General features: G+C 30.7%; 2 protein-coding genes across 4 annotated transcripts; both read left to right on the top strand.

The window, feature by feature from the left end:
- The first annotated feature begins 404 nt into the window (after positions 1-404).
- Positions 405-6,954, top strand: LOC140864218 (uncharacterized). Of its 3 annotated transcripts, none has more exons than XM_073268230.1 (9): positions 405-514; positions 1,606-2,344; positions 2,442-2,519; positions 2,963-3,209; positions 3,318-3,353; positions 4,022-4,121; positions 5,096-5,234; positions 6,170-6,478; positions 6,581-6,954. In XM_073268230.1, exons 2-9 carry the CDS (start codon positions 1,715-1,717, stop codon positions 6,773-6,775), a joined length of 1,734 nt encoding a protein of 577 aa, XP_073124331.1. In that variant the 5' UTR covers positions 405-514; positions 1,606-1,714; the 3' UTR covers positions 6,776-6,954. The 3 variants fall into 3 exon arrangements, with proteins under 3 accessions (XP_073124331.1, XP_073124333.1, XP_073124332.1); XM_073268232.1 differs by lacking the exon at positions 405-514 and adding an exon at positions 549-920; XM_073268231.1 differs by lacking the exon at positions 405-514 and adding an exon at positions 938-1,471.
- A 2,105-nt stretch (positions 6,955-9,059) lies between these two features.
- LOC140860566 (protein TRANSPARENT TESTA 16-like) lies at positions 9,060-9,992 on the top strand. The gene has a single exon (XM_073263571.1). It carries the CDS (start codon positions 9,060-9,062, stop codon positions 9,990-9,992), a length of 933 nt encoding a protein of 310 aa, XP_073119672.1.
- Positions 9,993-14,470: the final 4,478 nt, after the last annotated feature.

Here is a 14,470-nt window from a genome sequence, read left to right as displayed (position 1 = left end):
TTAGAAAATTCTCAAAGTGATTATGAGTAAGAACAAAAACGTGTTGTTAAAATTCATATTGAACAATTGAAACAATCGTCGACTTATACACTCACGTATTTTTTCTTCATTTTGCTCACACATTACAACTCACGTTATTAATGAATTCAAGGATTCATTTTTTTGACAAAGATCCAAAATTTTCTACAAAACTTATCTAAGCAGATAAAATATTTTTTTCGGTTATCATTATCATTATCATTATCATTGTCATTATCATTATCATGTAATAAAACATAAAAATGTATTTTTAAGTGAGAGGACAACATAAGGACCATTTTGTCCACACATATTATAATAGAGTGGAAATAGCAAAAACAGTGGGTCAGAAGTTAGAAACGCAGGTGGGGGCAATTGCAAAGATATAAGAACCGAAACGCTGCGGTTTAATGGCCAAACGAAAATATTAAAAATTGATTCAGATTTTGATTTTCACTCGGAGACGCGAACCACAACGTATAAATATTTGAAACAGGTAATCATATACCACCTATATCACACTTCTCTGCCAATATCATCTCTCTTTCTTTTTCGTTTTTTTTTTTGAGAATGAATATCATATATCTTTCGACATGTTCTGTTCGTTTTTTTGTATTTTACCCGATTTTTCGTATGAGTTGCCTCCGGGAGTCTTTCTTTGGATTTTTTTCTTGCGTTTTGTGTGTTTTCTTGTTTAAAATTTTTAATCTTGTCGAGATGATGGCAGGAATTTCCGGGGCTTTTGATTTGTGGGTTTTAGGGTTTGTTAGTATGGTTTTTTGGGATTTTCGGGCTTGTAAAATTGGAGATTTTGCCGATGTTTGCTCTACTGTTGGGCAGTATTGTTTGTTTGGAGCATAACTTTAATTGTTGGAGATGCTCTGATGATGTTATGTTAATGAGTAAGTTATAGGGCTTTGCGTCTTATGAATGGACGTGGACTTGAATTTTGGTTAGCTTATTGGGAGGTTTACTTATCATTGTTAATTTTCATATGCTTCTCTGTTAGTAAAAAGAAGAAGCTTTCTTAAAGGGTTATTCGATGATTTTATGTACATATTTCAACTTTAATTAATATAGTTGAAAGATAATTGGTAAATTTCATGCCGAGGATGTGGTTTTTCCACTACAAGTATTTATTGGAACGTGTGAATGCCACTTAAATGCACGTGATATAAGGAAGACTTGTTGCTGTTCAGCTACAAAGTGTGAATGAAATATATGGAAGACAAGTTTTTATCGCTTGACGATGCTTACATTGTAGAGATAGGATATAGTCAGTCCCGTGCCCAGTTACATGTATGCTATTTGGAATTCTGCAGCATTTTGATGTGAAAGTTAATGATGTTGTAATGAGTCCAGTGGACCTTCTTTGGGGTTAATGGTTTTATCTGACTATGAAAAGAAACGTTTTGCTAGTGAATGCTAAATTGCAATCTCCAAAAGTAAGGAGGTAATACCTGTAATGCCTTCTGACTAGCCATTGAAATTGCATATAAATATCGTGGCAGATATAATGAATTGTTGTATAGCAATATGTTAACTCTTTATTTTCACAATAACGAACCGTACTATGTTGATTTGTAGGTTGAAATATTTACCTGGTCTTGGAGTTAGTTGATTTTACTGTTCTACTAGTTTGTTGGGTCAACATTGAGGATCTTGACTTCTGAAAGACCAGCGTTAATAAGACTAAATGAAGCGGAGGCGTGGAAGCAAGAAAGGAAAAGCAAAAAAACCGAAGTTGTTGAGCGCAACTGTCACAAACGATGTAGTTTCGAATGTTGCTAGTTTGAATACAGAAGAAAACTCTGCTTTAGATGATTCTGACAATATGGTTGACTCTGGAACAGATGCTGAGACGAAACCGTCACCACCACAAGGTGGTCAACCCGAAACACTTAATAATAATGATTCTGTAGGACGGCCAGTTAATAATACATCTGTGAAAGCGGTTTATACACGGGTAAAAGTGAAGATCAAAACTTCAAAAAATTTAGAATCTCATCATGCTTCCTCAGATGCCCCCACACTCAGCGATACCGAAAAGAGTAGCCAACATTTTGGTTCAGAAAAGCAGCTAGTCCTCAATGACAGAATGGAAGACAGTTCGAACTCTTTGTCTGAGACTAAGGAGGGCATATCTGGAACTACATCAAAAAAGTCTATGGGTATAAAGATTAAATCGTCAAAGGGCTTTGGCTGTTCAAGTATGAGCCCGTGTAGCAATACTGAAACTATCAAGGGAGATAGGACGGAAAATAAGGATGTGGATTTACTCCAGGATTCAAAAAACAATGAGCAAGAACTGAAAGCTGCCTTGGAAGTAATACTGCTTTTGCTCGAAATTATGATTTTCTATGCAAAGATACGATAAATATTATTTATTTCCTGTGGCACCTCAATACTTATTCTTCTTGCAGGTAATAAGAAAGGTCATGAAAATGGATGCAGCCGAGCCCTTCAATGTTCCAGTTAATCCTGTTGCTCTTGGAATACCAGTAAGCTTGATTTGTTTGCTGCATTTTTCTTGATGCAAACTGCGTGAAGATTCCTATACCCTTTTTTACTGTTCTTAAATCTCTGTTAAGGAAATATGTTGTGTAGGGGGACAATGGGAAGGTGGGTTGAGGATTTAATCGTTGGATTAATTTATTTCATGGGATGTTGAAAATTGTAACACCTTTACCCTTGATTTGTCACTTTTTACAGTTCTGCTTTGCTATCATTCAATTGAATCTCATCAAATGAAAATTCAAGTTGCTCAACTAACACCGCATCAGACTCTGAAAGAAAGAAGCTACTTTTTTTCTTTTACCTTCAGTTTTGATAATTGTGATAATTTATGCTGCTTGTCATAATAAAATATCTGTGAGTGGATAAGCTGAACTCCTGACATTAATAGGTCAGTTTTTTAACATAAGTTTCATTTGCAATGAAACAGGACTATTTTGATGTCATTGACACACCTATGGATTTTGGCACGATATGCAGTAACCTTGAAAAAGGTGTTAAATACAAGAATTCAGAGAATGTTTTCAGGGATGTACAGTACATATGGGATAACTGCTACAAGTATAATAATAAAGGTGATTATATTGTTGAACTCATGAAGCGGGTGAGGAAAAACTTCACAAAGTATTGGACTGCTGTTGGTTTATTCGATGATGATCAGCTTCAGGAAACTAATGGTAGTGTTTTTTTTACTTGATCTCTGTGCTTCAGAGTTAAGTGATGTTATTTCCTTGTATATTTTATTCTCGGTTGGTTGACAATACTATATTCGTTTTTCTTACTAGGAAGAGGGAGAGAATGTGCAGTTAGCTGTCAAGAAGGTAATTTTCATAAAAAAGAATCAAAAGATGCTAATTCAGGTTAAATGACTGATAGATTATGTGCCCATCTATATGTTATTTGAAACAACAAAATGGTAAAAATTGAAAATAATCCAATTGAAAATTACTGCTTTGTCAGTTTTTGGACCATATTTCTGAAAGCAATTCCCTACTTTTCCTTATTGATGTGTCAAGTCTCTTTATCTTGAATTTTATGTGCACTTATTATACTCATTTTCATTAATTTTTCGTAGAAACTTTTTCCTTGCCAAATCAATGTTTTTGCACCCATCCAAAAAGTTTTAACGTTTTTTCCTGAAACTTTCAACGATGCATAATCAACATTTTCCCCCCACAATTTTTGAAATCAAAGTCACTTTCTTCAAGTGATCTGATTGCTGCTTCAGCGTTTGGTCAGTGAACTGAGATTAGTACCTTTAATCTTGTCTGGCCGAGTTGTGAAAATATCTGGAGTACTAGGACTTCTCGTATATTATTCTTGTAGCGTAGCCATGTGATTTCCGCTTATGTTTGTCAGATACTCGTTTCTTGTTTTTTCAATTAAGTTTTTTGCAACAATTCACTTGGGTCTGTGTACTGGAGATGAAAATGTTGCAAATTTCTTTTCTTCACAAATTGTTATCTATCAGAATTTTCTTGTTCATTAGGTGTTGAAAGCACACCAGTTATGGATATTACTCCTTCAAGTCAAGGAAATACACCAATGGAAAGTGGTGCTTTCAGCCTTTTGGGTAAAAAGTTTCATGGGTATGATTCTGCTGTTTTACCATGCATCATTTTGTTCTACATTTGATTTTATTACTACTGTATTTTATATTGATTTTCTTCATTATAAACGATATGCCGTTTAATAAGCTAGACAAAATCGGAAAGTAGCACGCAAATTCTTACATTGGAATATAACTTTAATGAATCATCTTTTTTTTATGTCAGACATTTGTAGCAAACTATGTTCTCATAGATTTGGTTCTATAAGAAGATAAATCTTAGTATTCCTTTATTTTTGGCGATGAATGAAAAATGAAAATGTATATACAAATATGCTTTACAGCATACATTGTTAATTATATACCTTCACTCATATTTGATTTGATTAAATCAATTAAATTCAAATTGTTATGAAGTTAGGTATTTGTTTGCTTGAAAATAAGACGCGCTAAAAGTTCCAGTCATTGCAGAAGGTAACGGATTTTCTTTTCCTCATCCGTTATCTCCACCCTCAAGCTGTAATAATTCCAAAATCACGAATCTACTGGTGAAATTTCATTGTGCCCGAGAGTTTTCTTGCCTACCTTTTGATGCGGCTCTCGTATGTGTTGTAAGATATTTTAGGCCTTGGATAGGAAAATTTAAGTCTACAACAATAGAGAATTGAGGTGCTGTATCAATCGATCATTTTATTTGAAGATGAACTATTTCTTTGGAGCTTGTTTAGATATTTCTAAAATGCTTTCCTTTCATCTTTCTATCTTTTATTTCTTTTTCTGTACACTGAGCATGCTTTTCTGATGAATCAAGAAAGTTACTACTGGATTTAATGCATCATGGTGGTATTACTCGGCTAAATTTCCGCAGAATCAATTTTCTTGTAGTATAACTTGGTTTTATTTTTTTGACATCCTTTCATTACAAACTATTTTAATGCTGTTACCAGAAAAAATAACATCAGGATCTTGAACTTCTTGACCCATTCTGCGATATATGTATTTTCCATTCTGCAGACTTAAGAAGCATAAGGAAGGCTGCCAATGCGCTATATGCGTAATGATGCGACGCAGGCAAGAGAGAGAGGAGATTGTTCGTATGATGGGTGGAACTGACGGAAGTGATGATTCTGTGGGTGAAGACATGAAGCCAGAGGTAATTCTCTATTTAATTTGGCTCTATTTGTTGCTTTATTACATAATGTTCTTAAATTTGTTAAGGATCTATAAAGATAAGGATAAATCCAGACACCCTGAGGTTTAACATAATTACAGAAACTATCCGTGATGATGCCACCACCTTTTCCGAATGACATGATAAGGGAAAAAGTGTTGGATGACAAGAAAACTTTGATGTCGTTTTTGTAATTTTGTGAACTCTGAATGATAGTTTTTGTAATCATGTCAAACTAAAGGGACGTATTTTACCCTAAAGATTGAGCGATATTAGTTCTGTGGCTAAAGATTTTTGGGTTCCTAATCTTGGGTAACTGTTGCATCAATCCATACTTTTTGTTAACTTATTTTTCTTCTCATTACTTGTGAATTCGCTTGCATGGACGTAAAACGTCATGCATGTGCATGGTAAAGAAGTAAATATTGATGACTGACTGTTAAAAAGACGTTATATTTCGGGATGCAAAAGATTGTGGAATGGAACTCGAGGGTTGAAATTTTACATCAAAAATTGTTTTGAATGATAAAGGTCTTTCCATGTTTTTGGTATGTATTCAGTTTCTTTCAGACGCTGATTAGGAATTTTGAGTGTTGTTTTTCTTTGGGAGATGAAGGCTGAAAAATGGTCATTTTGAGCTTTAATTTGTGCTTTTTGCATGTGGCTGAGGCTGTGGGCTGCTTAAAAATCGGTGGTATGTGTTCCATTAACAAGTTTGTGTGTCATTGAGAATATGGGAGTAAAAAGTTCCAAAGGCAGTATATGTTTCAACAAGAAGTTTGTGTGTTGAGAGTGATAATGCTGAGAGCTGGAGAGAATTTGGAACATCGTCTGTAGTGTGTGTGTGTGTGTTTCCAACCCCCTTGCTTTTCCAATAGAATAATTTTCAAGTTTCTTAAGGGGGCTTCTTGTCGCAGAGTCCCTTTGGCGTGTATGCCTCGCCAAATATGGAGAACCACTTGGATGCAGAAAGGAAAGGACAAGATACGAAGTTGGGACATATCAGAAATTTGTATAGCCAGGCAAAGGAGAATGACATTACAATTACAGGAAAAGGAGAGGGTTCCGAAGATTTGGCGATTGGTCATAGATCAGGAGATGAAAATGGTAAACAATATCATACACCACATTTAGCCTCTGGTGGCAGCATATCAAGTGAAACTAAGAAAGAAATGCCGGTGCATGACGAGGATGGGAATGCCGAGCTTGATCAACAGAAGCCAAAGGTAGAGTTAACTATATCAATCTTGAAAACTAGTTGCTGGCATTCCTCTTCATTTTCAGTTGAGAAGTTGTTGACATGGTTATTCTTCCTGGACTAACTCCAGGAATTTCTAGATGAGAAACAAAGAGCTAAAATGTTGGAGAATCTTCGTTATCTGGAGAATCCAATGCTTTTAAAGTTATGCGGGACGTTGTTTGCGGACAATTCCAAGTCTTTTTGGAACGGCCCTCATTCATTGGTCGGCCGCCCCCAGAGAAGGACTTCCCTTCATTCTGCCATTTCAAAATTCATGGAATAGAATCTTTCAGGCTTCTACAGGTGTACAACACAGTCTCTTCAAATTGGTGGACCTCATGGATTTATGTAATCAATTGCTGGAACACAGGCTTTGAGTTCATGTGTTTGAAGTGCTAACAACTGTAAGATTCAAGCAAACGTGCTATAAATAGTGTTCATTTCCTTTTTCTAGCTATGATCACAAAATTCTCGTTAACAGAAAATTGGAAGGTAAAACTTGAGTTTGCTAAAACACCAGCAATATCTTTTCTTTTAGAGCACAAATACAATCCTAATTCAAATTACAACCAAATATTGTATATGTCCACACTACAAACGAAACTTGAGCTTGTACCTAAATAAATTAAAAAAACTATCCGCATATAGCGGGAATCGATACTGAAAACAAAGGATTTTAGTCTCTCAGGGTCTCAATCTTGGCCATTGGGCTAAGATATCGTCGGCAATATGAGCAATATGCCAATATCGTTTCTTTGCTAAAATGACCAATTCAATGTATATGCTTTTTTCTAAATAATTTGATGCCTCAAATGTGACCCGAGTTCTTCAATGTTTATATATGTTTGGTCTAAGAATATAAATTGTTTTTTTGTCTGTCCTTTTCTCATTGGCATATACTGCATATTTTCAGTGGTGAAAAATCAAATTGACTAATAGTTAAAGACAACACAATCCATTCATTTTTTTTTCCTATTACTGCAATCCATTCATTTTAAATAATAAATAATTCACAAATAAACAAAAATTTGTCCAGTCCACTTCAAAGAGAGTTACTCTACACTTGAAATGTTTCTTTTCAATGAATTATGGTGTGATGATATTTTAGTGTTTGCATCATTAATATATGATGTCAACTTCAACTAAAATATGAGGAACTCACATGATTTAATATGAAATTACCCCGACGAATGATAGACTAGGTTATTTTGTTGGCCTATAAGTTTTTGAAATGTAATTTTAAAAATAAATAAATGAATTAAACCGACATAAGCAACTTCATATGTATATCACAGGTAGATGAGATCCTAGCATATGAGTAATACCCAAATCATGCATCCAACGATCCGTATTTTTACACATAGACATAATTAATTATATGTTGTTGACATGACAAATCATGAGACATTAGATCTATTATAAGGTATTACACATATGCTAGGTTGAAATCTACCGTATATCACATTAGTTTCGATTAGGTATCCAAATCAAATTAACAAGCCATAATTGTGTGCTAATCTGTAACTTAGGAGACGTGATTAAGCACAATAATATATGTAATAAACATTTTTCCCTCAAAAAAATGGAAGAATGATAGAGGATATACTGTAACTGTAAAAGATTTTATTACCATACTAGAATACATTGATTATGCCGTAAATAACTACAAAATGATATGGAAATCAATTAAAAGAAGTAAATCTTTCCGTTCACATTATTGATTATTCATAATTAACTCTTCTTCTTACCATATATTATATTCTGTGTGTATATATATATATATATAATAACAAAACTTCAATTAAAAACTTATCTAATAATTTTGAACTAATTTTATTCATATTCTCTCACAAGAAAGAAGCCATTAACTTCTGCTCACAGGTACTTTCTTATGGTTATTCCATTTCCCTATCTTTTTTTTAATGCACGAATTAATTCAAACTTAATTTACCTCAGTTGTTAATCCTTTGCAAATGTTGTGTGCATGAATTAGTTTTTCTGTGTGTCTCATTGAATTTTTTTGGTCCGCAAAGTAATTTTTACGAAAAAAAATCTTGATGTTATAACTAAATATTCAAGAACTTTACATTCATTTTTTTAAATTTTTTTTGGAAATTAATTAAAACAATTATTTAAGAATGATTTCTTGTTTTCGTTATTTCTCAAGTATTTTATGTTCGTAATTTACATTTGTTTTGTTTCTTCTATAGCCGTAAAGTAATCAAACTTGTATGTTTTCATGCAATACACACAAGGAAAAATGCAATCGTAATTTATGCTTATCATGTGCAAATGTTGTATGCAAATGAATAAGTTTTTTTTTTACATTCTTTTTTGATCTTAAAGTAATTTTCTGCAATACACCATTTGATATTATATCTAGATTAAGAAATTTCAAGATGATTTTTATTAGATATTATTTTAAAATTTTATGATGTTCGCAATATGTTTCTTTGTTTTCTTAAACTATGTTCAAAGATGCATAAATATATTTTCAAGATTATGTTTAGTTATTAATTTTTAGACTCTATCAACTTTGTGCGGTTTGAATATTTGTGAATACAGAAATGGGGAGAGCAAAATTGAACATGGAACTAATAAGCAAAGAAAAATCAAGAAACATAACATTCAAGAAACGAAAAGAAGGCTTGATCAGAAAGATCCGAGAATTCACCACACTTTGTGCCGTGGAAGCATGCATGATAATCTACGGTCCGAAACAGGACAAGGGCTCCACCGAACCCGAATTCTGGCCCGAAAACATGGACGAAATGCGACGTATAATCGACATCTACAAGGCCAAGAACAAGGACTCAGGAAACAAGTCTTATGGCCTGTCTGATTTCTTCCACGACAGGAGGAAAAAGATCGAGGACGAGCTTTCGAAGCTCCGAAAAAGGAACATGGAAGCCAGGTTCCCAACTTGGCTCGATTTTATGAACTGTTTGACAGAAGGTCAGTTGAGAGAATTCGCGGCAAATTTGAGGGCCAAGTACGAGCACATGAGACCAGCAGTCCATAATTTGAAGAGAAGCAAAGAGGCTAATTTCGACGCGAATTTCGGGGGACTGAATCCGTCCCAAAACCAAGGCTTGTACAATAATCCAGCTGGGATGAATATCCAAAGAGGGAACATCGAGTTCGAAGTGATAAACCAGATGAAACCAATCATGCATTGCCCTGATCATCACCAAGAATTGCATTCAGTGAACCAGAATTCGATGATGATGCTCATGTTGAGCGATAATGATCATCGGGTGCAGTTCGGGGGCGCATCGACTAGTGGCAACATTTCGTTTAAACATCAGGTTTACTACGAATCCAATCCTGTGTTAGGTCACAGCCCGCGCCGGACGTCTTCGTTGCCGCGGTTTTACGTGCCACCGGTGGCTCCGGCACCCTACATGATTCCGCCGCCTCTGCCGCAGCTGCCCTTCTTTACAAGGGAGAGCCTTGATGAGTTGGATCTCATGCAGTATCAAATGAAGGGGGAGTTTTGAGGTCATGAGTTTTGTTGCTTTTCTCAGTTTGTGTTTTTAAATATTGGGTTTTGATCTTTGGTTTCGTTTAATTGTGATGTTTATTGTTTTTATTTGATCAAATTCAATCTTTTCGAATATTTTTTTTTAATGATTCAATTTTGATCATTCAGTGGCACACTCACTACTAAATTGACTTAAGAGATTGATTTACATGAGTTTTTAGGTATTTGATAATACTAGGAAAGAAGCGCGTGCTACGCACGTTATATAAGATTGTTTTTAGTCAATTCAATCAAATATCATATTAATTATTGAATATTTGCATTTCGTAAATAATGTTTAATTAAATTTACTTATATTTGGTCAAATATAAATAGAAAGTTATATCGATTAGTATTGAGTTCTCTGCAATATAATACGATTTTTATTATAAAGAAACTTTATACAACTACACATACTTTATAATTAACTCATTTTTTTTTATCAAACTTTATTAAATTATTGAAGTATATTTGTAAACAAACGAATACTAAAAAATTAAAAATAAATTAAACCAATTGAAACATTTAGAAGTAGTAATCTAATATATTTAATATTATTAACTTTTCAATAGTATTTTAATCTACGTCAATGGTTTTATTATATATAATACAACGTATGAGTGAATAAATCATAAAACCAAAAGACGAATATTCTCTAATAATCAATTTATATGTAATATGGTGAACGTGTATAGAAAATCATTTATACATTTAAATGATTTTTTAACCAACTTAAATCATAATATATAATTGTTTCAATTAATTGACTCAGTAATTATATACATAACATGGTAAGGAGATATGTGAAAAATTATTTTGGAAAAACTGTAATTTTGGTTCTGTATGTTTGTCACTTTGTGATTTTGGTTATCTATATTTTCATATTTTATTTTTAGTCCTTCATGTTCCTATTTTTAGCAATTTGTCATTTTTCTTCGAAAATACTTACGTGACACTATACACGCCAGCTTTACATCGGCACTGCATTGGAGCCACATCAGCACCACATCGAAAAAAATACAAAAATTGCTACAAAAATAAAATAAAATAAAGATAGCGGACTAAAACTGAAATCTGAAAATATAAAGGACTAAAATCGCAAAGTGACAAACTTACAGGACCAAAAAATCTATTTTCTCATTTACACTAACTTTTTCAATTAAATTTAAATACTAATTATAATTTCAAGTTATGAACTTATAATCATATAGAGACATGAATAATATTGAATCTGTATAACTTTAAAATGATTATTAGTTATCAGTATTACATTTGAAAGATAAATTTTTTAATTAGAAAAAAAATCAAACAAAATTTTTTTTTAAAACGATAAAATTTTGAATGAGGATATAATAAAAATTTAATATGATAATTAACATAATTAAAGTTACAAATTAATTAACAGCTACTAATAATTAATAATTAAATCATTATGTTTTTAACAAATTTTATTAAACTAATGTAGTATATTTGTAAACAAACTAACAATTAAAAAATAAATAATAAATTATACCAAGTGAAATATTTATGAGTAAAACAATTATATATTTAACTCTATTAACTTTCAATACCACTTTAATCTACACCATTGGTTTTATTATATATAATATAACATATGGGTGAATAAATTATAAAACGAAAAGAACAACTCTCTCTAAAAGTTAATTTATGTGTAATATGGTGATGAGATATTATAAGAAAAATAATTAATATAATTAAACTTTTATTCTACTTAAATCCTAATAATAATTTCAATCATTAATGATAATTATATACATAACATGACAAGGAGGTATGAGGAAAATTAAATCATTTTTACATTAACATGTTCCATCTACTTTAAATACTATCAATAATATCAAGTTATATACTAATAATTATATATATGTATGAGTAATAATGAAATTTTTATAAGTGTAATATTATTGCATTTATAAAGTTAGTCATATAATATCACAATATAAGTGCAATCAATGAATAAATTATTTTCATATAATTTTTTTGTTATTAAAAAAACATTGTGTCAATTCATCTATTATTTAATTATAAAAATTCACCTTCAATAAATTGTTTTGAATTCTTTTCTATGAATTTAAGAAAACGAAATTTAAAACACATGAGTATCAAAGTGGTTTATTTTTTTAAAAAAAATTAAAATAGAAAAATAAGATGAGTCATTTAGAAATTTCAAAAATAGTTTATAAGAAAAAAGAGATAGTAGAAATATTTTATGTTTATGACTTTCTTCTCCTTATATTTTTTAAAGAATGAATTTAAGAATATGATCATGACAACCATTAAATAAATGGACCAATTAAATGACTAAGTAACACATTGATTTCCGCAAATTTAATATCTCAAAATTGACCCTAAATTTTATACTACTTTTCCACCTATGCCCATTTGTGGCCATATATTGTTTGTGAAATTTTATATCATATATTATACATTACCTATCAATAAAATAATTAATTTTGAGATGATAATTGATTATAAATGAAAAATTAAATACACCTTCATTACTCAAGTCATGATGCAATAAATTTCTCCTTAAAGTTTGTTCTAATTAATCCCTTTTTTGCCTTTGTTTTTTACATCATTTTTCCATAATTGCCCACATATATATTTTTTATCCAAAGACAATTTGAGGGCAAAATTATAAATTCACAATGACAAAAACTTTGCCAATCATTCAATATATATATATATATATATATTAAGAATAAGTTTCACATTTAATATAATAATAAAAGCACACTATATTAGAAAGAAAAAAATACTATGCTATTTTTTTAACCCATCAAACACAATATTTTAATTTACTTTCAAAACATCACATTGAATTTTTAAAGCTAACTCTATATAATATTGTAATATAAGTGCAATCAATTAATTAACTATTTTGATATAGCCTTTTTATTATTATTGAAATTATTAACTCTATTTCTTATTATCACAATAAAAATAACTAATATTTTTTTAGCAATATTTACATTTATAAAAAATTTGTGTCAAACATATATATGAAAAAATAAAATATTTGACAATATAAAATATATATATATATATATATATATATATATATATATATATATATATATATATATATATATATATATATAATCTTATGAATGGAACCTCAACTGCTTATATTGATTATGACGTCGACGTTACTCACTTAAATATAAAACTCACATTTTATTTTTTGAAAATGCATGTAATTACATCTTTTAAATTATACATGTAGACGAAGACATGTTCGAAATATCAAAATTTACCTTAAATAACTTAAAACTAAATATATATAATCTTAAAAATTAGATTATTTTTTATGTTTTTAGTATTTCAAATATCAAGATTTACCTTAAATAACTTAAAACTAAATTTTATATATATATATATAATCTTATGAATGGAACCTCAACTGCTCATATTGATTATGACGTCGACTTTACTCACTTAAATATAAAACTCACATTTTTTTTTTGAAAATACATGTAATCACATCTTATCCAATATGTTCCTTTTAAATACTTAAATACAAGACAAAATGGACACGAGGAAATTTTAAATATTATATCTATATATATATATATATATATATAATCTTATGAATGGAACCTCAACTGCTCATATTGATTATGACGTCGACGTTACTCACTTAAATATAAAACTCACATTTTTTTTTTGAAAATACATGTAATCACATCTTTATCCAATATGTTCCTTTTAAATACTTAAATACAAGACAAAATGGACACGAGGAAATTTTAAATATTATATCTAAAATATAATGCACCATGCAAAATTCAAAGACATGAAAGAATTAACTATCGTTTTTTTTAACAGTGAAAAATATACTTTAATTTTCAAGTTTATAATATAAATAAAATTGATAAATTAGCAATTTATTATACATGCACGCATTACGCACGTGCCAAATAAATTAATAATTTATCAATAATGCACGAATTACGCACGTGATTTCATTTAAAATGTAAATACATTAATTCGTTAGTCATTCGGTGCAAGATTTTGTTACGGAAAAAAACGCTTCTTCCACATATAAAAATAAATATATTAATTCGCTAATCAACATTGCTCATATTTAAAATAAAAAATAATATTTTTAGCATAAAAATAATATTTTTTCATGATTCGAGTGAAGAGATCCATCTTACAAAATTAATCTGTGAAATCTTCTCATTTGGTACCACAAAAAATCTCAGATGCCCTTGATTATTGTCTAATAAACTTTCGGCAATTTTATCTCATTCATCTTCAACATCGGTTAGTGAAATCAGGAGGAAGGAGTCAAGTTTATTGTTATAAGGATCATAAGTGCTTGTTAATCATCCAGTGCAGGATTTTGTCAAATGCAAGGGGTTTCTTCCACCCATAAATGTAAATTTCTTTCTTATAATCCATTTCAAAATCCACCCACTTACATGATTC

The sequence above is a fragment of the Henckelia pumila genome, chromosome 4, assembly GCF_033568475.1.
Source record: "Henckelia pumila isolate YLH828 chromosome 4, ASM3356847v2, whole genome shotgun sequence".
In the NCBI taxonomy this organism is placed as follows: Eukaryota; Viridiplantae; Streptophyta; class Magnoliopsida; order Lamiales; family Gesneriaceae; genus Henckelia; species Henckelia pumila.
Note: the sequence above shows the minus strand (reverse complement) of the source record. Positions and strands in the feature narration are given on the sequence as shown.

Excerpts from the sequence above, each read along its gene's own strand:
- LOC140864218 (XM_073268230.1), top strand. The coding sequence starts at position 1,715 with ATGAAGCGGAGGCGTGGAAGCAAGAAAGGAAAAGCAAAAAAACCGAAG. Across the intron at positions 4,122-5,095 it reads TTGGGTAAAAAGTTTCATGG|ACTTAAGAAGCATAAGGAAG; the intron begins GTATGATTCTGC and ends TCCATTCTGCAG. Across the intron at positions 5,235-6,169 it reads GTGAAGACATGAAGCCAGAG|AGTCCCTTTGGCGTGTATGC; the intron begins GTAATTCTCTAT and ends TTCTTGTCGCAG.
- LOC140860566 (XM_073263571.1), top strand. The coding sequence starts at position 9,060 with ATGGGGAGAGCAAAATTGAACATGGAACTAATAAGCAAAGAAAAATCA.